Genomic DNA, 22,584 nt, shown 5'->3' on the forward strand with positions numbered 1-22,584 from the left:
CATATTATAGATATTATAGCACTATAGTAAGCCAAGGCCTTCTGTTAACAATCACAGTTTCTGTGCTTTGCGAATAGATGAATATACCCTGCACTGTATGTATTTGTATGTGTATGGATTCTGCTTTAGCTGTCCAGGGATCAGTGCAGCCTTTCTACTTTTGTTCTTTATTGATCCTCAAGCAAGGGGGAGGCCGATGACATCACGACTTCCCATCAGACCAATTCATTGAACGCCCCACTCCTTGAACTTTGCAGTTGTGTATAAAAAACACTATTTTGCAAAAAATATGTATTTGTTACCCTTTAGTGTGTGTACTTTATGGTATTTATACTTGGGATATCGCTTTTCAACAGTAAACGTTAAACAAATCGCTGGAGGACGTCTTTAATGATCAACCTGATGACCCTGATACTAAATCTTGGTGTGGTGCGGTGGTGTGCTCTGTCTGTTGCTAGGCCTGGGCTACACTATGACATCATCTCTGTGTCCAGTCCCCTGCCCAAGCCTGTCCTGATGTCATCTCAGCTTAATCAGAGGGAGGCTTAGTGATGGTCTGTCTGTTGGGTCAGTCTGGACGTGACCTGGTTCTCCGGCCATCCAGGCCACTGCAGAGATGCAGATGTTGTTTACTCCAACAGAATTTTGGCGAGCTGTTGTTGTCCTCAACACTGTCGGTGTTCTGTAGAGGTGGACGATTGGGGTTGTTTTGGTGCCAAGGTGTGATGATATAATACAGCAGCCCCACAAACCCTCTGTTTCTCCCTTACAGTTGAGCCACTGTGTCAGCTGTCCATAGGACTTCATACAACATACATGTATTTATTTAATCAGGGGAGCCCAATTGAGATCATTTTCTCATTTGCAATGGTGCCCTGAGGACAAAAGTTCCATCAATACGACAACAAAATATAAAAGACTACAAGACAGCTATAAATACATTACATCAGGTTATGACAACAAGTTATAATAGTCAATTGAAACAATTGCATACTTCAGAGAACTCATTTAACAAAATAGTTTTAAACTGCCCTATCGGCACCAGGGAATCCAGGTGGAATTTGTTTTGTAAGGTATTCCATTACTATGGTGCGTTAAAACTAAAGGCGTATTTACCAAACTTTGTGGAGACAAGCGGGACCTCAAGAGTTAACCAACCCTGTGAATGAGTTTGGTATCTTATATTTTTATATTTCAACAGGGAAGTGAGGGACAGTATGTTGGAAGCTTGTGGAGCAGAGCTTTTCTAAACAAGAAGGCAGTAATGAAGTGATCTATGGGATTTTAGTGAGGTCCAGCCAACCTTCTGATACAGGATGCAGTGATGAGTATTAAAACTGTCACCTGTAATAAAGCGAATGGCGCTATGGTAGATGGCATCCAATGGTTTAAGAGTAGTGGCTTCTGCAGTCTGGTAAATGGTGTCACCATAGTCAAGAACTGGCAGGAAAGTTGACTGCACAATCTGCTTCCTGTTGTTTAGGGAGAGGCAATATCTATTTCTAAAAAAAGAAGCCCACTTTAAATCTTAGCTTTTTAACCAACTCATCAGTATGTTTTTTAAACGTTAGATCTTTATCAATCCAAACGCCCAGATATTTATAGGCGGGAACCCGCTCGATGAGCGAGCCATCCAATGAGTGAATATGTAGCCTGTCTGAGACATTTTTCTGTGAATGAAAGAAAAACATATATTTAATTTGGCCTGCATTAAGTACAAGTTTTAAATCAACAAGGGCTATCTGTAATGCAACAAAATCAGATTGGCCTCTAACATGGCTTGGTCAACAGTCACTGCAATGGCATACGTAACTGTGTCGTCTGCATACAGATTAATATTACAGGATTTAATACATAGACCAATATTATTTATATAAATTGTAAAGAGAACAGGTCCCAATACTGACCCCTGCGGTACACCTTTCATAATATTGAGGAAACTAGACTTGACACCAACAGAAAGCACACATAGTAGTATGTTTCTCTCACACTTATGGTGGCCAGGGAGATGCCCATGTCAAGGTCAGCCCATCAATAGGATGATGTATACACCAGATGTGAACTCCAGGGGGGGAAATCCTATTGATTGTTCCTTTAATTAAAAACACACCTTTACTGATTGACAAACACATGCACGCAATCAATCCTGAACACATGTGGCACTTCTTTGTTTGCTACCCTTAAGCCACTGTTTTAGCGATTCCTTTCATTCATTACAAACCTATAAACATTTCACCTCCAGGCTCACCTGTTGAGAGCAGCAGAGACTCCAGCATGTCTGCTTCTACATTGAGCCGGGTTCATTGTGATGTGGTTGTTATCAGTGTGTTGTACATATACAGTCTGGCTGGAGCCCAGAGCTTCCATCTCCATTCAGACAGACATGAGCTTGGCTGCTGCTAATCACCAGAGAAGGCGGACCCACGCTGGGGGGGCTAATGCAGTCTGATATCAGCCCCAGTGATCTGATCCCTGCATGAATGGCCAGAGCACCGTTATCTTGTCTGGGGAGAAAAGAGGGGGAACTAGAGAAAGAAAATGTCAAGGATGGTAAATGGGGCCAACATGGTAATTAGGCTGGAAAAGGCCCTGTTACCTAAAGAGCCATGGTGCTGGGCTGAGGAACAGAGACACATTTCCACAAACAAGCTAATGGGTGCGCCGGCTAATGACTCTCCGGGCCAGAGGAATTTCTCTTGCTAATTTGACAAAGCCTGAAAAGGGGGCTAGGGAGATTATTGACAACAGGCCAAACTGTGAAGCAGCAGGCAGGCACCCCCCTGCAGGCCAGCCCCAAATATAGATGTCCATTCTGTCATTAACAAAAGCCTAGCAGAGCCTTTATTTGTGCTGCCAGTGCTGCTCTTGCATTAATCTTACCTTAGCTCATTTATATATATATATTACAATCATTATCTGTCCAAAGGGTCTGTACAGAGGGTGACGTTGAGAGGCTGTATGGACAGTTTGGCCCAATGGTGACTCCCTATACCTACCCTGTTTCGATGTACACATGAAACCACATCAAGCGTGATCCCATTGTCACGATGACCAATGTCCACATTAGGTTGGTCTTACAGTTATTGATCACTGTCAGTCTTGGTCTGAAGGCGGTCTGTGGATTTGTAGGTAGGTGGTGGCCAAGGGTGGGTGGGGTTTGCCTTATCACTGCCCAAAACACCAAGGTTTCATATGTGAACTGAATTGAATTTATCTCAATGTAAGACACTGCACAATAATTGTTGTATGCATTATGGGGGTATTATAGATTATATATTCTAGATAGTTTTGTGTCTCACACTTGACTGTAGCTCAGATATGGGGCAGTGTGTCAGAGGGAAAGCTCTGTAATCACTGTATATGTCTGCTCAATGGCAGAGCCACTCTGCTCGCCCTAATGGTGTAGAAATCAGACTGCCTTTTAAACAGGACCAGAGAAGAGCTAAAAGACTTGCTGGTAAATTGGCAGTCATGGGAATACAGGCTATGTTCATACTAGCTTCGCCCACTCACACACACAGCTTTCCCCTTTTTACCCTTGATCAGACCAGTGAGTGAGTGCACTCTCTGTCTCTGTCTGCCCTGCATAAATCTGCCTCTCTACCTGTCATCTGCTCGTTGTCTGTCCTCCTCTCTCTCTTTCCATTGAGTGAAAGCATCGTTCAGCCAGCATCTGATTCAGTAGTGGTCTATCCATCTTCACACACTTAAGTATCTCACTTCTTATCTATGTGTCACTCCTTATAATTAATGACATTATCTCATCTAACTAATTACATCCTCAGCTAAAGACAAAGAAACACAAATCCACACAAAGAAACACAAATACACACACACACACACACACACACACACATGCATGTGCTGTAGGCATACTAACCTAATCTGTTTGAAGTCTGGGACAGGCAAAAGAAGAGAGGGTTCCTTTATGCATGAAGTATTCATGCGACGTGTGTGTGTGCGTGTCTGTGTGTGTGTGTGTGTGTGTGTGTGTGTGTGTGTGTGTGTGTGTGCGTGTGTGTGTGGAGACAGAGAGAGCGACCGCGAGCAGCCAGCAGTAGCGCACTGACACCTCATCTGGCTGTCGGAGGGAAAAGGGGCTGGGCTGAGAAGAGAGAGAGAAGAGGAAGACACGGCAGGACAGCTGCCAGCATTTCTCCGGCAGAAGGAGCAGGATTGAGAGCCGGAGCGGGAGCAGGAATTCTCCCCATTCCCAATTCCCCTGAAGCCCCCCCCAGCCCAGGCTAACACTGGTTCTCTCTCCACCTCCTGGCTGTCTCTGACTGCTACCTGCTGCCGAGCCCTCCTCCCTCAGCCAGTGGCACAGGGCACAGGGAAGGACACAGCCATCAGGACTCCCTGCTACAGCCACACGGCAGAGATGTAACAGCATGGATTAACTGGGAGAGAGAAAAAGAGGGAAGAAATAAACACAAACCAATGGCTATTGGATGAAAAGAGAAAAAGTGAGAAGTGAAAGGGAATAAAAAGGAGAGAGTGAAAGAGAAGAGGACAGAAAAGGAGAGTGAAAGAGAGAGAGATCCGAGTAGGAACGTCTTGCCAGACTGCTGGAGCGCCTGCCTCTGTTGGAGGTATTGCATCTCTGAACTAAGGCTGAACTTTTGTTTGTGGAGAGGTGTGGACACAGAACAGGCGTTTGTTTCACTGGAATATGTACAGAGGAGGAGGTGCTTCTCTCTACTCTGACCTCCTCTTCTCCTCCTTCTCCTCCTCTCCCTCCATCCTGAGAACCTGTCTGAACCCCCTGGACCTCCTCACTGGGACCTCTGCTATCCACCCCCTTCTTGGATTTGTCCCGGTCAGCTAGGATGACGTTGGTTCCCCCCTTCCTCTGTCCCCCCGGCTCCTTACAAACCGCTGTGAAATCAAGTGGAAACGTCAATGATTGCGATCGGAGTAAAAAGGACACCTCTTGCCCCCGCCAGTGATCGGCCCCGCCTCTTTCTGCTCTCTGCCTGCGTCTCTAATGCTGAAGTAATGGAGAACCCTGGAAACAGAGACATGGACCCTAAAGTTGAGCTTGAGCACTTTTATTAGATAATGGATTGGAAAGAGCTGTAAGTACTCTCTTTCTCTCCATCTCTTGCACTATCTTGGCATTTTATTAGATTGTATTTAGGCACTATTGGACAATTTACTCTTAAGTAAACCTTCATAATTTGCCATGTATGTTGTAGAAAAAAATGTCAGAGGGACTGAGGCTTCTTGTTTACTGCCTACCTGCAGCACTGTATTGCCTGATAATCCTGAAATGTGTTTGGTGTATTTGAGCATGCATTCAGATATTTAGACCCAAGGTGTGTACTGAAACGGCTTCATTAGTACAGAGATGGGTGTTGAACAGGTGGGCAAGCTGTAGTGGGTGAGGGAATCTGAGCCTCTCCTCCCTCCACATTTTCCATTGAGTGCACACAGACAGCTCCCTCTTACTGGGAAGGGAGAAAGAGAGAGAGAGAAAATAGAGAGGGAAAGCCATGTGACAAGCAATTCATTTTCCCATTAGGGTGTGTGTGTTGTTACAGAGGCGAGCGCTCACTGTTATTGCTCATCACCCATTGAGTGGTTCTGACGGAACAACAGAATTACACACAACCCTGACTCTTTCTCTGCTCTCTCTCTCTCTCACCTTTCTCTCTCCCTCCTTTCAAATAGACGCACATGCCTTTTCTCATTGTGTGACTGGCTTTCACCCTCAAGGTTACAGGCATACCCTGCAATGCCATATGGGCACTTAGAGGGACAGGGGAATAAGCAAAAAATAGAACCTGTGAATGCTTTCCAAATGTTAATTGTAGTTCACTGTTTGTTGCTGTGTGTCTTTGTCATATTTGCAGATTCCTCTCATCTCTACAATAGCACCTCTGAATGTGACTAATCTGAGAGAGAGAGAAAGGAGAAAGAGGGAGCGAGAGAAAGAGCCTTTGTCTTGAGCAATGAATGTGTAATGCAAACTCCCTTTCATACATGTGCAGACTGACATTTACACACACACACACACACACACACACACACACACACACACAGAGCATTGCTGAGTTTCTCTTTCCTTTTCTCCATCTCACATTAATCTATTCCATCTCATTTTCTCTCTCACACTCTCCCTCTCTCATGCTATCACACACAGACTGGTCCCTGGGGAGAGCCTCCTCCTGTAGCCCTCTTGGATGTAATAATAATTTCATCAGCCAGCGGTGTGTTCCCTGATTGTGCTCTTGGGCTGTCGCTGCAGGGGGCGTGCTGTGCTGTACTGGATGGGTGGGGGGGGCTGTCACTCCAGTGGGGTAGAGGGGGGTATATTTTGGCAGCCGCCCACCTTGTCCGGAGGAGCCCAGAGCAGGACTAATGAGCTCAGGCTGCTGGGCTCTCAGGCAATAGTCTCTCACTGAGACAGACACACATGGATGGACAGGTTCTCTCTCTCTTTCTCGCTCTTGCTGTAGCCCTCCCTCTCCACATTTCTCCTGTTTTCATCTCTCATTCCATCTTAATTTCTCTCTGTCTCTTCCTCTTGTTGACAACCATTTTTTGTCTCTTGCGTCTCTCCGATTCTGAACTGTGTGACTGAAAAGTGTTCAGTGCATATGAATTTCCTGTAGGTGTTCCTTTACTCTGGCCTTGACTTTTAAGATGAGGTGTGGTTGTAACTGATCCACAGTAGGCCATATCGCTGGCTGTTATAAGTGTGACTTAATGTTACAGACTTACAGAGCTGGTAGTATTGCAGTTAGACTAAAAGGAATGTGTGCGTCTCGTCAGTTGGCCTTGTGACCAATCTGTGCCACTCCAGCGCTAACGCTGAGTCGTAGAGAGATAGAGGGACAGAGTGAGAGGATGAGAGTGAGAAGGACAGAGTGAGAGTAAGTGAGTGAGAGAGAGAGAGGGAGAGAGTGAGAGAGAGTGAGAGAGAGTGAGAGAGAGAGTGAGAGCAACAGAGACAGAGACAGAGACAGAGACAGAGACAGAGACAGAGACAGAGACAGAGACAGAGAGAGCGAGAGCGAGAGCGAGAGCGAGAGCGCAGGATGGCCGTGGATTTATTTAGAGTCCCATCACACAGCCGGATCTTACCCTGAGAGGCGTGCTGCTTAAAGACATCCACTTAACAAGACGGTCTAATTAGGCCACAGTACCAGGAGAGGTCTATCTATTTCTCACTCTCCTCACCAAGTCTGTCTATCAGGGGACTCAGTGAATGGGGGATCCAGGGATCAGTCATGGTTTTCAAGAGACATGACCAGGGCCCCTCTAACAAGCTTCACATATATACCTGAGTAACATATGAAATAGCAGAACATTTCAATTCTATAATGAGGACAGACATTTCCATTGCCTGTAAGGCAACATTGTGCCAGCCATCCTTACCTGGCATGTTCCTGGCATGTTCCTGTGTTGTTTGAAGAAGATAAATGGATCCATTTAGTGTATATTAGCACCATGACAACCACCAGCTGGCCTACTAACAATACAGGTGTCATGGCGGCTTGTCTTATGTAGACACCTGTAAAGCCCTGCTGCATAATTGGGCTTGATTGTGTCTTTAGTTCCATAGCAGTGCGTTAGCAATTGCAGTGCTGAAATTAAAGCATTTGTGAATTTTATGTTAGTACTGTTTTGAAGTAGAGAACTGAAGCATTTTACAAAGCCTTGGCCACAGGTAGGGAGTGGGGAGTTGAAAGGGAGGTAGCGTTGGGAGTGGAGGAGGGTCGAGAGTGGTGGCACAGCGGCCTTCTCCTGTCAACTTTGTTTACTTTGGCAAAGAGAAAAAGGAGCTTGTTGACCTTTCCTCTACAGTCTCAGTGTGGCTTCTAAAGGCTCTGCACACCCTCACAAATGTCAACCCTGACCATTAAATCAATCAGCTGAATGATTATACAGCCCTCTCTCTGTTGGATACCTCACTATGAAAAATATAAATGCGTGGTGGCTCCTATGAAGTTTATCTTCCTTCCTGCCCAGCACATTACAGATGGCTGGCTAAATTGTATGTTTTTGAAGTTAGGCTAAACTCTTCTTGTGTTTGCTCCTCCCAGGGCAGCTCAGAAGCTTAACCTCTCGTCCAAGCGGAAGAAGCACCAGCCTCCCTCCCTGCTGCACTCTGGAGCCCAGGAGCCCTCCATCTACCCCACCAACTTCAGCGGCATCCTGCAGCTCTCGCCACCCCCCGCCCCTCCATGCCTGCTCCGCGCCGTCTCAAAGGTCAAGGAGAACCCCGGGATGGGAAAGGTAAGGAGCGACAGGCATTACTCGCAAACAGGCCTACAGTATGCACGCACATGCAAATGTTTATGAATGACTGACATTTAAATGGGAGAATGCACAGTGGCGACGCATTAGTACATAGACAGCCAGTCGTCTGGTCCAGTCCATACAGATGCAGACAGATAAGCCTGCTGGAATGTCATGAATTCACTCAGTTTGTTATGGCCGCATTCCTCCCTCTGAATGGACTACAGTTTGTGAGGGAAAGAAAACACAAAACTTCAATCCAATTCACTTTAAAGGGATACTGCGAGTGTTCTACTTACCCAGAGTCAGATTAACTTGTGGGATACCATTTTTATGTTTATGCTTGCAGTATTAAGGAAGTTAGCGGTAGTTTCTTGAGCTAATGCTAACTAGCGTTAGCGCAATGACTGGAAGTCTAAAGGTACAGTAGCAATGTTAAATGCCTGGTAGCAATGCTACTGTACCTGAAGGAAGTTTCGCTAACTTCCTTCATACTGCACGCAGAGACATAAAATGTTATCCACAAGTTCATCTGACTATGGGTGAACAATGACAGAATCTCACATTTTGAAACCTATCTCACCTTTAAAAGCTAAAAGTTTGCAAACATTACTACAGCGTATTCCAATGTTCATTCCAATGTTCTTACACATCACTGCATTTTGTATAGTTCTGTTGGCTGGGAGTCTCTGACTACCAGAAGGGCCCAGCATTGGCTACTTTTTGTATATAAAGCAGTTCTTCAGAGACTCCCCCATTACCTCGGCGCACATATTAACTAGAGATCCAGCAATTTTCAGACCCGCTGGACTGGCTGGTTCTAGAGGTCCCGCGGGTCTCCACTGATCTGGGGGGAAATTATTTTAGTTTTTATGCCCCCAGCTCGTGGAATAGGCTTCAGGCCACCTTGAAATTAGACTCGCTGGTCTCCATTGGACAGTTTAGATCGAGTTTAAGGGAGGTGATATGAGAGTTGTGTTTGTTTTCATTAATCCTGTTGTATTTATTGTATTGATATTATTTATTGTATGTTCATGTTCACAGGGCTCCCTTGCAAATGAGAGCCTGGTCTCAATGGTGACCCACCCTGTATAAATGTCACGCCCTGGCTCTGGGGACACTTGTATGTTGAGCCAGGGTGTGAGTTTCATTTGTTTTTCTAGTAGTTGTATTTCTAGGTTGGCCAGAGTGGTTCCCAATCAGAGGCAACGAGTGTCAGCTGTTGCTGGTTGTCTCTGATTGGGAACCATATTTAGACAGGCTGTTTTCCCACAGTGGTTGTGGGATCTTGTTCCTTTTGGTTTTTACCGTAGGACTGCACGTATCGTTTGTTGTTTTGTTCGGGTAATCACAAATAAAAGAGTATGTTTGCTTTCAACGCTGCGCCTTGGTCCTCCTCTGTTCCCGACGAACGTGACAGAAGATCCCACCAGAACTTGACCAAGCAGCGGGTCCAGGAGCCATCGCCAGGGAGATCTCTGGCGGATATCCAGCGCCTCCTCGACTGGGTCAAGCCGGGTGAGCAAGAGAGGGGCTTGAAGTGGAAGCAGAAGGGCGAAAGGCTGGCGAAAAGTATGGAGGCCTGGCCCACGGGTAGGAGAGAAGCCCAGAAATTTTTTAGGGGGGGGCTAACGCCGTGGACGATGGGGCAGCAGGAGACCGCGATAGAGCGGCCCAGCGGGTTGGCAGAGGAGGCCGCCAGGTTACGGGGGCCACTGGTCAAAGAGGGGAAGGAAGGTGTAGAGGCACGGCGAGAGGTACTGGGGTGTGTTACCAGTCCGGTCCGGCCCGTTCCAGATCCCTGCGGAGGGCCAGTGGTGTGTGTCCCCAGTACGGTCCGGTCTGTTCCTGCTCCCCGCACCAAGCCAATGGTGCGCGTCGCCAGCCCGGCCCGTCCTGTTCCTGCTCCCCGCACCAAGCTAATGGTGCGCGTCGCCAGCCCGGCCCGTCCTGTTCCTGCTCCCCGCACCAAGCCAATGGTGCGCGTCGCCAGCTCGGCCCGGCCTATTCCTGCTCCCCGCACCAAGCCAATGGTGCGCGTCGCCAGCTTGGCCCGGCCTGTTCCTGCTACCCGCACCAAGCCTATGGTGCGCGTCGCCAGCCCGGCCCGGCCTGTTCCTGCTCCCCGCACCAGGCCAAGGGTGCGCGTCGCCAGCCCGGTCCGGCCCGCTCCTGCTCCCCGCACCAAGCCAATGGTGCGCGTCGCCAGCCCGGTCCGGCCCGCTCCTGCTCCCCGCACCAAGCCAATGGTGCGCGTCGCCAGCCCGGTCCGGCCCGCTCCTGCTCCCCACACCAAGCCAGTGGTGTGCGTCGTCAGTCCGGCACGGCCCGTGCCTGTTCCCCACACCAAGCCAGTGGTGTGCGTCGTCAGTCCGGCACGGCCCGTGCCTGTTCCACCGGTGCCTGGTCCGGCACCGGTCAGCTGCTTCACGCCGGAGCTAGAGCAATCCGCTCCACCAGTGTGCAGTCCAGCTCCGGCCAGCGGGGCCAGACCGGACATGGGGTACTTTGGGGGGTTGGAGAGGGAGTGGGGATCAGGCCCGGAGCCGGATCCGCCGCCAAGGCGGAGTGCCCACCCGGTCCCTCCCCTGTGGTATTTAGTTGGCGCGGTCGGAGTCCGCGCCTTTAGGGGGGGGTACTGTCACGCCCTGGCTCTGGGGACACTTGTATGTTGAGCCAGGGTGTGAGTTTCATTTGTTTTTCTAGTAGTTGTATTTCTAGGTTGGCCAGAGTGGTTCCCAATCAGAGGCAACGAGTGTCAGCTGTTGCTGGTTGTCTCTGATTGGGAACCATATTTAGACAGGCTGTTTTCCCACAGTGGTTGTGGGATCTTGTTCCTTTTGGTTTTTACCGTAGGACTGCACGTATCGTTTGTTGTTTTGTTCGGGTAATCACAAATAAAAGAGTATGTTTGCTTTCAACGCTGCGCCTTGGTCCTCCTCTGTTCCCGACGAACGTGACAATAAATAAATGTTAAATAAAATAATTGAATAAATACAATTCCTGCTAGCTGCGTTCCATAAACCTGATGATGAAATCGAGCAGGATGGCGATGATTGGTCTGTCAATAGTGTTAGTGCTGTATAAACACACCCTTCCTCTAGGGTTTATTGGGTATTGTTTGCTGGGCTGAGATCCTGTATTTACATAGCAGAAGAACAAGATTAGGTCCCACCTGGTTGGGAAGTCGTTGCTTACTTTGCCAAATTTCCACACCATTGAGATATTGTCCCATATTGTGAATCTCACTTCATAAAACACCAGCGTTATTAACAAGCTTCCTCTCCCTACACCTTTTACTGAGCTAGACATGCAGTATGTGACAGCCACAGGGTTGTTTTGAAAGGGAAATCGTCTTGTTTACAGCATTGTTCTGAGTCTATAACCCCAGGTTTCCTCTTCATTAAGTAGGCTGTTATGGGAAACTCAACCTCTGTCATTGTGTCTCGGACAGTACTGCAGTTTGGAGTCACCTGGTTCAGGCAACCAAGAGTTCACTGCTGTGAAACAATGCATGTTTGAGGAACCGCAGCCAACACGATTTGAGTTGCCAACATTCTTTTGTCTACGGTAGACAATTCATCCCAGCTCCTTTCCCCTTAATCTACAGTATGCATTTTCTGTGGTCAAAAAGTGACTGAAACACTGAGAGGCATGGGTGATGTTTTGTTATGTATTTATTCAAGACACACTTGTCCATCCATGGACAGTTGATGTCATTGCTGACCCAGGCGATGTGTCATGTGGAGGGTTTGGACATGAGGAGGGGTGGCTGCTGGGGGAAAATCCCAGCTAATGGATTTCTTGGTGGGATCAAGACATAGGAGAACAGGGCCATTAGCAGAAGGGCCCGAGGTGTTAAAATGCAGCAGAGGCTCCAGCTGATCCTCACCGGCCCCTGATATCACATCTCTGCCAATGTAAATATAGCAGCTCTAGACGTTAGCTATTGCTCCCTCGCCCGGTTGGCGGGCCGGCCAGCGTCAGCAGTCATATATGGAAGGCTGTTTAAATGTCATAGCAAATGTAATTTGCTTAACATATGTACATGTCAGTCATGATAACAGCCCCCCACGGAGCACAAAGAGAGTTTGCACTCAGCTGCCAGAAAGCCGGAGAGGAATTCCCTCTGTGGCAGAATGGGTTCGCCACCACACATTGTTCCTTAGCGCCAGAGCCGGGATTTGTGGCAATATTTATGAACAAGCCAGGGGAAGAAAAGGCCTTTTGTGTGGGCATGGATGACACAGGAGAGACACACAGAGGATGAAAGGACCAGCCCTGTGTCAGCTTTGCTGCCTTTGCATAAAGGGGAGGTAGGGGAACAGTTAGAGTTGTAATCGGCTGCCACATATCGCACAGCCTCTCACAGTCGTTTTTGTGTGATGTTTTTATACATTATTTTTATTGTCCCAGATTTAATTCGTTATCAATGCATGGTTGTTAAAGCTCAAGCTGTTTGTAACCATGGAGGAGGAGGGGAAGCATGCCGATGCACTGGTTCAGTGGATTGACTACCACTATGCTAAACCCTAAACACACTGAGCTGTCAGGGAGGAGAAACACCATTATCCACCACTTCCTGACAACACAGATGTATATGTCTCCTGTCTGTCATACTACAAGAGTCAAGGTTGAGTTTTCACAATCAAATGTTGACAGAGTGAGTGAAGATGATTTTCTTATCAGAGGAACCATCCACTCCTACATGTTCTTTATAAATGGTGTTGCAGTTGTCATAGAATAAAAAGGGTGTGATTGTGTTTGAGGAGGCTTGTCAGGGAGACTGACATAGATGAAAACACACACACACACACACACACACACACACACACACACACACACAGCTTACATATAACGTGATGTGCATGCAGATGAAACCTTACTCCACTTTCTCCAGTTCAGGAAGTACCATCAGACACAGCTGGCAGAATGCCTCCGCAAGTCATGGCCATAACATAATTACAACATTAGACTAGAGGAGACATGCCATGGCCATAACATAGTTACAACATTAGACTAGAGGAGACATGCCATGGCCATAACATAATTACAACATTAGACTAGAGGAGACATGCCATGGCCATAACATAATTACAACATTAGACTAGAGGAGACATGCCATGGCCATAACATAGTTACAACATTAGACTAGAGGAGACATGTCACAGTAGAGGTGTAGTAAATCAACACCTTAAACATGACCAGTGACATATATCATCCTGTTTACCATACTGTGTTAGGATCATGGTGTACTGTGACAACTGAAATGACACAGAATCTAGGGACAGAATCTAAGTATAGACAGTACAGATCCCAGATTGATCCTGTCTCTCTGAGAGAGAGACAGAGAGACTGAGAGAGAGCAACGGCGAGAGATAGACAGAGAAAGAGAGGGAGAGAAAAATCGGGGCCATATGTTCCCATGCTGCAGAGCTGCAGTCAGAGTTGCTCTTGGTCCAGAGAGCAGCCTGCTGGTTGGATAATCCCTCAGCATGGTGGGCGGCTCAGAGTCACAGTCATTAAGGGCCCATATTACATTCACTGTTATGATTTACAATATCAGCTGTACATTGACACCATTAGGCCCATGTGTTGACCCATGACTGGCAGCTTAACATGCAATGGTGGTCCATTTGTCAGGAGTAACCTTTGTCTCCATGGTAACATGATGGAAATTATGTTTATCCAGGTTCAGCGTTGCCGTGTGATTTCAACATGTCCATTTTCTCCCCACTACAAGTTCCTCCTATGTCCCCTGTAACTCTGTGTGTCTATCATGTTAGCTATTTTATGTGCCTGCTTTATCTGTGTTTAATGTGCGTTCTTTCACCATATGTTTGCTTATGTTTGCTTATATGTATGTTCTTGGCTCTCTCTCCTCTCCTCTCGTGTTGCAGGTAAAAGTGATGATGCGTATCTGCCCCTCCCTGGAGGCTCCTGATTCATCAGAGTCCATGTCCTTCCTGAAGGTGGACCCCAGGAAGAAGCAGCTGACCCTTTACGACCCCTCGGTCATCGACCGCGCCAACTCAGGGCACAGGAGGGCCACAGTGGCAGTCCCAAAGATCTTCGCCTTCGACGCAGTGTTTACCCAGGATGCCTCTCAAGTAAGGACCAAGCAGTTGAGGAGTCTCTCTCTGTGTGTGTGTGTGTGTGTGTGTGTGTGTGTGTGTGTGTGTGTAGGGGGGCAGGAGGATGTCTTTATGCTGGCTGGGTGCGGTCCAGGGGCTTAGTAGAAAAATGCCTGTCTTTGGTCGGGGGCATTCTTCCCATTATGGGCCTCAACAGCTGGCCCTTTTAAGTCTGGGGAATGAATCTAATTCAGTCCACTTATATCTAACCTCTCCTTTCATAATCCAGTTATATCTAACCTCTCCTCTCCCAGTCCAGACCTTACAGTCTAGTAGAGCCATGCCCAAATTAAGATCAAAGGGCCAGACACTGAGGACGTTTACTTGACGATGATTTAGTAACATCCAGACAACATTTTTCATAGAGGTCTGTTTAGAAACATCTCTCAACAAAACCATTGAGATTTCCATTGATCGCTCAGTATCTTCTGAACTGATTGTTGAAGAGATGAGATTTAGAAGTGAGGCAACATGCTGTTAGTGCCTACTAAAAAGGGAACATGAACCAAGCGACTCAAGCTTTGTGTTGCTCCCCATAAGCGTACAATCTTTAGGTTTGAGAAGCTGAACCATGGGGGATCTCATCAAGTATTGGTAGAGTCAGTAGCCACAGGGCCTACAGCATGGATCAGTGTCTCCACAGTGAGGGTAAGGTTCAGAGCTTCCTCCATCAGATACATCTCCTCCACAGTGAGCCAGCTGATAGGGGCTGATAGCCCTGCTCCTGCTCCAGTAAGGCAGACTCTGAGACGTGGCTGCTAGATTGTGCCGCTGGGACCACACTGCTGGCGGCTAACAGTAACAGAAAGCTGTTCTGCAGTAAGAGGCCTTGTTTGCTGTGTTATGTATGGGAGGAGATCACTGTCTGCAGCAGAAGCCTTGCCCCAGTGGAGCCATGGTGGTGAAACAGATTGTAAAGATGAGCCACACATTGCAACACTCGATCCTTTTGACGCCGCCCTCTGAATCTGTGATCAGAGCCTGTCTTCCTGATGCTCCTCCTGTGTTTGATAGCTAGAATTATGTTTTTGTAGAAATAATTGGAGATTCTCAAATAGAAAATACTTTGTATGTGTATGTGTGTTTGGCAATGACTTGATATTCCAATTCTGTTTGAATGTACACAATTCTAAAAGGGGAATGGCAGATATAGTGTATGCTCTTTAACCACTCCATCTCTATCTCTCTCTCTTTCTCCCTCTCTCTTTGCAGGCAGAGGTGTGCTCAGGGACAGTGTCTGAGGTCATCCAGTCTGTGGTGAACGGTGCGGACGGTTGCATCTTCTGCTTCGGGCATGTCAAGCTCGGTAAGTAAGCCCCTCTACTCAACTGAAATCTGGCAAAAGGCCTTTGTTAGACAAAGAAAACTCTCCCTTTATCGGCCTGGTTTGATGTCCACATTCACAAATGGATTAGTGGTGCACTGGAGTGGGCTGAGGAGAAAATAAGACAGTGGGGAGGGGCTAGTGAGAGATGGTGGGGGATGGAGGGATGGAGACTTCTATATAGAGGCTGCAGGGAACAGTCTTGAATTAAAACCACTGTAATTGACCTGGACTCTTCACCCAGCCTGAAAGAGTGTCATTTCTCAGAACAGGCTTCCTTTTACCTTTTCTTCTCCTCTGTTTTCATCCTCCAGGGATTGCTCCTTGAATCACCCCCTTCGTAAGTTATTAGAGATACAGTATATTCCCAATCAACAGTTGTAATGCATTTTCCTCTCCTCTACCCATTCTAGACAGCATATTACTAGTGTTTCTTCGTTTTTCGGAGAGAAATGAGCAGCAGGCTGTTGCCAACAGCAATGCACCGGACTTGTATATTAATGTCTCCATCCCCCTTCCTCGCCGTCCTCTCCTCTGTCTCCAGGCAAGACATTCACCATGATTGGCAAAGACGGCTCCACCCAGAACCTCGGCATCGTGCCCTGCGCCATCTCCTGGCTCTTCAAACTCATCAACGAGCGCAAAGAGAAGACGGGCACGCGCTTCTCTGTCCGTGTGTCTGCCGTGGAGATCTGTGGGAAGGACGAGGCGCTGAAGGACCTCCTGTCTGAGGTGTCAACAGGAAGCGTGCAGGACGGACAGTCCCCAGGGGTCTACCTGCGTGAGGACCCCATCTGTGGCACTCAGGTGAGGAAAAAAGGTGGCCAGACGCGTCCCCATTTTCCTCCCGTTCTTTGTTCTCCTTCTCCGTCTCTCTCTCTGTCTGGTATATATTAGTGTCTGTGTATTGATCTGATTCTCACTACTACCTACCTATGTCTACCCCAAAGATTGTCTGTTTTCTTTCATCTCCCAGGTCTTTCCCCTGTGTACTCTGAGCCCATATTGCCCTGTCTTACCTTTCTTAATAGATCCCTGCACTATATTCTCACCAAAGCCATCCACATAGCGACATCTTTCTTCATACCTTTTTATTGACTCCCCTGTCAACATCCTTCAGCATCTATTACTCCTGAATTAGCTCTGTCCCTCTGCATCACAATAGGACTAATTGGGGGGTCGGGGGGATGGGGTTTGAAGGCACTGACAGGTGTTGCCGTCAGATGTTGTTTTTTTGGGGCTCTGTGTGGACCGTGAAATCAAAGGCTGCCTGGAGTCCTGTGAAGCTCCTCACAGCTCCTCCTCCAACCATGTGGCGTGGGGCCCCTACTACATGCCCCACTCTCCCCCCTTTCCTCCCACTCCCCACTCCCCCCTCTCTCCATATCCCACCACCACAACATCCGTGTGGAGGGAAGTGCCCCTGCCTCCTGCTCCTCCATTACCTTCCCTAATCCACCTCCCTCTGTGTGCATATCTGTTTCTCTAATTTTACATTTTACATTTAAGTCATTTAGCAGACGCTCTTATCTAGAGCGACTTACAAATTGGTGCATTCAACTTAGGATAGCCAGTGGGACAACCACAGCTTGATCACAGTAAGTACACTTCTTCAAACAAGCAGCTGTGAGCAAAGTCAGTGCAATCAGGGACAACTACATCTCGATCACAATAAGTACAATTGCCCCCGAGACCCAATCTAATGGGTAGGAAATGTGTGCCTGGGTCCAATTACCTGGCTACCCTCTCTACTTTTTCTCTTTCCTTTCTCCGATTCCTCCAACTCTTTCTCTCCAACCCCATACTCTCTCCTTCTCTCTAACCCTTATCTAAACCTGATCTCTTTTAACCTTATCTAAACCTTATCTCTCTAACCCTTATCTAACCCTTATCCCCCCCCCCCCCCCCCTTACCCTTCCCTCTCCTCTCTCCTCCCCCCTTAGCTCCAGAACCAGAGCGAGCTCCGCGCTCCCACGGCAGAGAAGGCAGCCTTCTTCCTGGACGCGGCCATCGCAGCACGCAGCACCAGCAGGCCCGACTCAGATGAGGAAGAGAGACGCAACTCTCACATGCTGTTCACGCTGCATATCTACCAGTACCGCATGGAGAAGAGTGGCAAGGGAGGCAGTGAGTAAAACTGCTACTACTTCTACAGGTAGCCTAGCGGTTAAGAGTGTAAGGCCAGTAACCGAAAGATCGCTGGTTCTATTTCCCAAGCCGGCAAGGTGGAAAAATCTGCCGTTCTGCCCTTGAGCAAGGCAACAACCCCAACAACAAACCCGGGCACCAATGACGTGGATGTCAATTAAGGCAGCCTCATGCATCTCTCTGATTCAGAGCGGTTGGGTTAAATGCGGAAGACACATTTCGGTTGAATATATTCAGTTGTGCAACTGACTAGGTATCCCCTTTCCCTGTTACTACCACTACTATACTTAGCATAGCTATAATTACTACATGATTGGAGGCGCTCTCTGAGCTCTAATGTCACTCTGTGTGTCTTTGACTGTGATAGTGTCTGATTTTTATTCATTGTTCTGCTATACTATTTATCATTTGCCCATTCGATTCAACAAATGCTCTGGCTTTTTTGATTAATCCGCAAGTGATGAATGCACTGAACCATATTGCTGCAGGTACAGTTGAAGTCAGAAGATTACATACACCTTAGCCAAATACATTTAAACTCAGTTTTTCACAATTCCTGACATTTAATCCTAGTAAAAATTCCCTGTCTTAGGTCAGTTAGGATCACCACTTTATTTTAAGAATGTGAAATGTCAGAATAATAGTAGAGAGAATAATTTATTTCAACTTTTATTTCTTTCATCACATTCCCAGTGGGTCAGAAGTTTACATACACTCAGTTAGTATTTGGTAGCATTGCCTTTAAATTGTGTAACTTGGGTCAAACGTTTTGGGTAGCCTTCCACAAGCTTCCCACAATAAGTTGGGTGAATTTTGGCCCATTCCTCCTGATAGAGCTCGTGTAACTGAGTCAGGTTTGTAGGCCTCCTTGCTCGCACATGCTTTTTCAGTTCTGCCCACAAATGTTCTATAGGATTGAGGTCAGGGCTTTGTGATGGCCACTCCAATACCTTGACTTTGTTGTCCTTAAGCCATTTTGCCACAACTTTGGAAGTATGCTTGGGGTCATTGTCCATTTGGAAGACCCATTTGCAATCAAGCTTTAACTTCCTGACTGATGTCTTGAGATGTTGCTTCAATATATCCACATCATTTTCCTTCCTCATGATGCCATCTATTTTGTGAAGTGCACCAGTCCCTCCTGCAGCAAAGCACCCCCACAGCATGATGTTGCCACCCCCATGCTTCACGGTTGGGATGGTGTTCTTCGGCTTGCAATGATGGTCATTATGGCCAAACAGTTCTATTTTTGTTTCATCAGACCAGAGGACATTTCTCCAGAAAATACGATCTTTGTCCCCATCTGCAGTTGCAAACCGTAGTCTGGATTTTTTATGGCGTATTTTTTTTTTTAGAGCAGTGGCTTCTTCCTTGCTGAGCGGCCTTTCAGGTTATGTCGATATAGCACTTGTTTTACTGTGGATATAGATACTTTTGTACCTATTTCCTCTAGCATCTTCACAAGGTCCTTTGCTGTTGTTCTGGGATTGATTTGCACTTTTCGCACCAAAGTACGTTCATCTCTAGGAGACAGAATGTGTCTCCTTCCTGAGCGGTATGACGGCTGTGTGGTCCCATGGTGTTTATACTTGCGTACTATTGTTTGTATAGATGAACGTGGTACCTTCAGGCGTTCGGAAATTGCTCCCAAGGATGAACCAGACTTGTGGAGGTCTACAACGTTTTTTCTGAGGTCTTGGCTGATTCCTTTTGATTTTCCCATGATGTCAAGCAAAGAGGCACTGAGTTTGAAGGTAGGCCTTGAAATACATCCACAGGTACACCTCCAATTGACTCAAATGATGATCAGAAGCTTCTAAAGCCATGACATCATTTTCTGGAATTTTCCAAGCTGTTTAAAGGCACAGTCAACTTAGTGTATGTACACTTCTGACCCACTGGAATTGTGATATAGTGAATTATAAGTGAAATAATCTGTCTGTAAACAATTGTTGGAAAAATGACTTGTGTCATGCACAAAGTAGATGTCCTAATCGACTTGCCAAAATGATAGTTTGTTAACAAGAAATTTGTGGGTGGTTGAAAACAGAGTTTTAATGACTCCAACCTAAGTGTATGTAAACTTCCGACTTCAACTGTATCTGTGCTGTCAGAGGGTACCATCATAGCCATATGAGACTGTGCTGCACTGGGCTAGATGGTGGATAAAGCCGCAATAAATCTGAATGGATAACAAGCCTCATTTGGAATGTTTATGGATGGGTGAAAAAAAGAGACTTGTTTGCATTCATGTGTTGTGCTTAGCGGAACGAGAGTGTGGATTTGAAGCACACAATTTCTAAGTCTTGCTGACAAGAGTTTAATGGTTCGCCGCTCAGGAGGCTGAAAAGATTTGGCATGGGCCCTCGGATCCTCAAAAAGTTATATAGCTGCACCATCGAGAGCATCTTGACTGGCTGCATCACTGCTTGGTATGGCAAATGCACCACCTTCGACCGCAATGCGCTACAGAGGGTGATGCAGACATCCCAGTACATCACTGGGGCCGAGCTCCCTGCCATCCAGGACCTCTATATTCGGTCAGAGGAAGGCCCGAAAAATTACCAAAGACTGCAGCCACCCAAGCCAGAGACTGTTCAGTCTGCTACTGTACTGGAGCATCGGCTCTCGGACCAACAGGCTCCGAGACAGCTCTACCCACACGACCGCTAAATAGACCGTTAATATCTTGCACTGACTATATATACACACTATATACACACTCAAACACACGCTACACTGACACTCTCACCCATTCACATAAACTACATACGCACACACACACATAACACACACACGCATACCGACAAGTCACAAACACACACACACGCATATCGACACAACACACACACTTTTACGCTCATCATATGCTGTTGCTACTCTGTTATTATCTATCCTGATGCCTAGTCACATTACATTTACATTTACATTTAAGTCATTTAGCAGACGCTCTTATCCAGAGCGACTTACAGTTAGTGAGTGCATACATTTTCATACTGGCCCCCCGTGGGAATCACGTTACCCTGCCTTCATGTACATATCTACCTCAAATACCTCATACCCCTGTACATTGATCTGGTACTGGTACTCCCTGTATATAGCTGTACATTGATCTGGTACTGGTACTCCCTGTATATAGCTGTACATTGATCTGGTACTGGTACTCCCTGTATATAGCTTCATTCTTGTGTATTTTATTCCTCTCGTGTTACTATTTTTTTATTGTATTATTATTTTTAAACTGCATTGTTGGGAAGGGCTCGTAAGCAAGCATTTCACAGTTTGATTTGATTAATCTGAAATAACATATCAGTGACCTACATTACAATGTGCTGCCCCTCTGCTGAATAACATTTGGAGAAATCCTGCTCCCCTTCCATCTAAACTGAATCACTGCATACTTTTGGACTTTTATAGCACAGCCCCCCAAACTAGTCATCATCTCCAATTACCATTTAGGTGCCAAATACAGTGACTGTCCTCCTTTGTTTTGTATGTATGTAATGTGACAACAAGATACTTTTATGTGTCTGGAACGTTATTACCTGTCTGTTAAACTGAGACAATCTCAGCCCAGATTTGAATCACTTCAGACCGAGAGGCTTACTCATGAATAAATCAGACTGCCATGTCTGGTCTGGTCTGGGCTGTGCCTCTCCTGCCTGTAAGGCGCAGCAGCAGCATGTGGGAACCCTCTTCCTTCAGAGGGAGTGTCTGACTGTGTCTGTGCTGAGATATAACCTCACCTGGCTCTTCCTCCTGTGTCATCTACAGTGTCAGGCGGACGGAGCAGGCTGCACCTCATAGACCTGGGGAGCTGTGAGAAGGTCCTTAGTAAGAGCCGAGACGGAGGGGGAGGCCTGTGTCTGTCTCTCACCGCGCTGGGAAACGTTATCATGGCTTTAGCCAATGGAGCCAAGCACGTACCTTACAGGTAGGGGAACTAGTACTGAACTTTCTATCTATACCTTGAATATGTAATATGTAAAGGAGTCGAGTCATGTAATCAAAATGAGACAAGTTTATGCATGTACATTTACCTTAACTATCAAGGCTGTGTTTATTCTAGCGTGCTATAGAAATATCCCAGTCTCAGCCATGTAGTTTGCTACACTATAGAATCAGAGACAGAACATTTAATTTGGGGAATGCAGTGCAGACAAAGTGTGAAATGGGGAAAGCAAGCTAAAATGGGAGGAAATATACTGTAAAAGGAGCATTCAGCTTAGGAACCTAAGATAACAGTCGAAGAACCAGTTGTTCCAAATGTGATATTAAAAAAATATCTGGCAACCCAGACTAATATAAGGTGTAGAGAACCGTGGTTGAATGTAAACCAACATTGTAACGTTTGTTTTCTAGTCATTAGCAAAGCCAGGGATATAGGGCACTGAAACATCCTGCCGTTTCCTGAGCAGTAATAATGATGACGGTGTGTGAACGTATCATTTCTAGGGACAGCAAACTGACGATGCTGCTGAGAGAGTCGCTGGGGAACATTAACTGTAGAACTACAATGATCGCCCACATCTCTGACTCCCCTGCCAACTACACTGACTCCCTCACAACCATCCAGCTGGCCTCACGCATCCACCGCATGAGGAAGAAGAAGTCCAAGGTCTGTGTCTGGACTTGATGAGCTTTCAGTATCACACACTGTTGACATTGATTAAGAGACATGGATATTCTCCATTTGAACAGTAGCATATTTCGATGAACAGGGCCCTCACT

The 22,584-nt window shown here is 46.7% G+C and overlaps 1 protein-coding gene across 1 annotated transcript in view; it reads left to right on the top strand.

Annotated features, from left to right (window-relative positions):
• The window catches only part of LOC311145222 (kinesin-like protein KIF26A), a gene marked incomplete at its 5' end in the record, with an annotated part of 109,770 nt that overhangs the window by 72,511 nt on the left and 14,675 nt on the right, over positions 1-22,584 (top strand). Inside the window, 7 exons of the mRNA XM_084181447.1 lie at positions 8,052-8,244; positions 14,148-14,357; positions 15,594-15,687; positions 16,250-16,512; positions 17,649-17,832; positions 21,628-21,787; positions 22,309-22,471. Of these exons, the coding sequence (XP_084037573.1) occupies positions 8,052-8,244; positions 14,148-14,357; positions 15,594-15,687; positions 16,250-16,512; positions 17,649-17,832; positions 21,628-21,787; positions 22,309-22,471 (1,267 nt within the window). The remainder of the gene's footprint in view (positions 1-8,051; positions 8,245-14,147; positions 14,358-15,593; positions 15,688-16,249; positions 16,513-17,648; positions 17,833-21,627; positions 21,788-22,308; positions 22,472-22,584) is intronic.

The sequence above is a fragment of the Coregonus lavaretus genome (assembly GCF_964263955.1).
Source record: "Coregonus lavaretus genome assembly, chromosome: 18".
Classification (NCBI taxonomy): Eukaryota; Metazoa; Chordata; class Actinopteri; order Salmoniformes; family Salmonidae; genus Coregonus; species Coregonus lavaretus.